At 35.5% G+C, this 3,372-nt stretch overlaps 1 protein-coding gene across 1 annotated transcript; it reads left to right on the plus strand.

Moving 5' to 3' along the window:
• The first annotated feature begins 431 nt into the window (after window positions 1–431).
• twr (signal peptidase complex catalytic subunit SEC11 homolog C twr) lies at window positions 432–2,971 on the plus strand. The gene is made up of 4 exons (XM_074086295.1): window positions 432–609; window positions 693–952; window positions 2,197–2,374; window positions 2,809–2,971. The coding sequence occupies exons 1-4, from the start codon at window positions 562–564 to the stop codon at window positions 2,857–2,859; spliced, it is 537 nt and encodes a 178-aa protein (XP_073942396.1). The 5' UTR covers window positions 432–561; the 3' UTR covers window positions 2,860–2,971.
• The last annotated feature ends 401 nt before the right edge of the window (window positions 2,972–3,372 follow it).

Genomic DNA, 3,372 nt, shown 5'->3' on the forward strand with positions numbered 1-3,372 from the left:
GTTTACTAGTGATTACTCGTCGGAATTTAAAAACAAAAATCCGGAGTATATTGTGGGGCCCCTCTTTTGTAGAGGCCCCGGTTGCCCATCCCTCCCCTAAGTCTGTTGCAGATGTTTATGGGCGGTGGTGATCTCTTACCATCAGGAGACCCATTTGCTCGTTTGCCATCCAGTCAAATAAAAAATAAAAAAAAAAGTTCGGCCTGTTTGCAAAGTCTGTTTTGTTTGAATAATAATGAGCACAGATTTGAAATATAATATTTCAAGTATTTCTAGTATTTCAAGTCTGTGATAATGAGAAACAAATATTGAAAAATGTGTACATGGCTTAGATTAACTGTTCGGATTACTAATAAAAACGCTCATGACTTGGTTTGAGTGATCGCGTACTTATCTTATCTGTGGATTCTGTGGTTTTCTGATTTTTGACAATTCTGACGTGGTTGTTTCTTTCTGTGATTCTGTCGATGTCGACAAAAAGGGCCGTAGGAAAGTGATTCCGTATAACCAAATAGCTCTTTAAAATACGTTTATAATCCCATAATTTAAAATAATACAATCATGTTGGACAGTTTATTTGACGATGTGAAGCGCATGAACAAGCGACAGGTATATTTTCAGTGAATATTTCCCGGGAGATGCTGCGAGCGGTGCGTCTGCTGTTATTCATGTGAATACTCATTGATTTTCAGTTTATCTACCAAGTGTTGAGCTTTGGTATGATAGTGTCTTCTGCGCTGATGATATGGAAAGGTTTAATGGTAGTCACCGGCAGCGAAAGCCCCATCGTGGTGGTCCTGTCCGGTAGTATGGAGCCTGCTTTCCACAGAGGCGATCTGTTGTTCCTCACTAACTACCCTGAAGAGCCGGTCCGCGTAGGAGAAATTGTCGTGTTCAAGGTTGAAGGCCGCGACATTCCAATTGTACATAGGGTGTTGAAGCTTCATGAAAAGTAAGTTTCTTGTTTCATCATTAACACTTGACGCAACAAATACTAACTTAAAACTTGCAAAGACTAAAAAAACACCTGTCAATAAATAAACATGTGTATGCAGATGTTTTTGGCACAGCCAAACAAAGGTTATCTCAAATATTTGTAATTTTAACCCTTTTCCAGGCATAGTGCATATAGTGACCACATAAATGTACACAAATCTTCGACCTTGCTAAATTTACTATATGATATAAAATCATTTCAAGTTGTCAAAAATATTATTTGTTTTTAAATGAATCCCTCATAGGATAACTATATAAAACTGTGATCTATTTTGTGGTAGGATATCTAAATTCGCGGGGCTTGGAAATGGGTTAAATTATCAGATCTGGGAAGTTAAAAACACTGAATCGTTACTGGAAACACTTCATTGTCAGCCTGTATGCATACATGTATGCCTACGTCTATTGTAAACACTATACGGAGTACCCCATGTGTGTGTATTTCAATGGAAAATACTTATGGACAGAATTATGAAATTTGGTGAGAAAATTACTGATTTCCATTAATTTATAAAATTTTACTAAATCCATGGTGACTAAGATTGCACTTAGCTGGTTTTTACAAGCTTTTCTTTAGTTTCACCTTTCCCGTTGTCTGTCTGTAGTCAAATCTTGCAAGTTAAATTTGATAAACTTCCAGTAATTAGATTGACTTGAAAATTGGAATACTTATGTAAATCGCGTGACAATACAATAATATAGTAGTGACATCCTGCGTAGTCCAGCCAGGATTGTTTCCGCAGGACAGAACTCTTCAACGGTTAATAGCATCGACTTGAAATTTGGTATGCAAATGCAGTTTGGGTGACAATGCAAGTACAGTCAACAAAAAGTACAGTGAGCATAAAAAGCTTGTATTAAAAATGAAATTTATGGTTAGGTTATTTCGACTGCCGCAACATACAGTATTGGATCTGCAAATTTTAGTTTTTTTTTAAATTGTGCCATTCATAAGCGAATCAAATGTATAAAACTTTAAATTAGACTATAAATAATGTATTTTGTAGTTTCGATACTGTACATTGTCACAGTCAATTTTAGATTTATTTCCACATCTCATTGGTAGAAAAATGTGTTGTCTTTCTTGATTAAAAAAAATCATCATCATCGTCATCATGTCAGCCGAAAGACGTCCACTGCTGGACATAGGCCTCCCCCAAGGCTCTCCACAATAAAAAAAATCCTTTTATCTAATTCCAGGAACAATGGTACTGTTAAGTTTTTAACAAAAGGAGACAACAACAGCGTGGATGATCGGGGCTTATATGCTCAAGGGCAGTTGTGGCTCACGAAAAAAGATGTAGTGGGCCGTGCTAGAGGATTCTTGCCATATGTTGGGATGGTCACAATTTATATGAATGAGTATCCTAAGTTTAAGGTAAGTGAAAGAATATGAATGAACCACCTAAAAATAAGTAAACATTGCCACTTTAGAAAAGATATATGCAGTTTTAGTATAATCTTCATTATATAAAAACCTTGGTAGGGATATATCTGAAATAAATTCTAAAAGCCGAGATTATTCTTTTCTGGTTAGGTTGGTTAGCAGAGTGAAACCAGGGTGTCCACAAGGGATTAGCTTGGATAGTTTTGTACAGTCGCTACCGCATGTTTAGATTCTCCCATAGATTTTGTATGGAAATCCAAGTAATGACCTAACTAACTCAATCTGTTTATTTCTTTTAAAGGACCAAAAATTATGTTTGCAGTTCATTGAACATTATCTGGTTTTTAGTATGTTGTGTCTTGGATTTATTGTTAATTGAGATTGAGCCCTATTAATTCATTAACTTAATGTTTCTTCTTTTCCAGTTTGCGGTGTTGGCGTGCCTGGCAATTTATGTGCTGGTGCACAGAGAGTGACAGATTTATTATGATCTGAGATTGAAGGATGTAAGAGTATGTAAAAAAATAACATTGGCACAATGGTGTATTTAATTTTACGATTAAATGAGGTTCTCTCTAGTGTTATCAATTAGTCTTTTATTTATTGTAGCAACATTATTAATAAGTCGGATAAAGCTAGCTAAGTTTTAGATATCCGTCTACTGACTGTCTACGAACGAGCTTAGAAACCAATAAATTATTTTTACAACTTCTGACATTTCTGAAATTTTCATTCATTCCAGCCACTGGAAGGAGGTAAAACAATTTAGTTCAGTACCTGTATTAAATGTGTCTGTCATGAAAGTACATTGTGGTTTTCATTGACGTTGCATTAAAAACAACCATGCCAAATTTCATGCACCAATGAATAGAATAGAATAGAATTTATTTTTTGTCAAATGGTTTTTATTTCGAGATTTTATCCTTATCCCGTGGGTATATCGGGATAAAAAGTAGCCTATACTTTGTTCCAGACATCCAGCTATCTAC

The sequence above is a fragment of the Choristoneura fumiferana genome, chromosome 4, assembly GCF_025370935.1.
Source record: "Choristoneura fumiferana chromosome 4, NRCan_CFum_1, whole genome shotgun sequence".
NCBI classification, from domain to species: Eukaryota; Metazoa; Arthropoda; class Insecta; order Lepidoptera; family Tortricidae; genus Choristoneura; species Choristoneura fumiferana.

Coding starts and splice junctions, on each gene's coding strand:
- twr (XM_074086295.1), top strand. CDS start 562: ATGTTGGACAGTTTATTTGACGATGTGAAGCGCATGAACAAGCGACAG. Junction 953..2,196: donor GTGTTGAAGCTTCATGAAAA/GTAAGTTTCTTG, acceptor ATCTAATTCCAG/GAACAATGGTACTGTTAAGT. Junction 2,375..2,808: donor ATGAGTATCCTAAGTTTAAG/GTAAGTGAAAGA, acceptor CTTCTTTTCCAG/TTTGCGGTGTTGGCGTGCCT.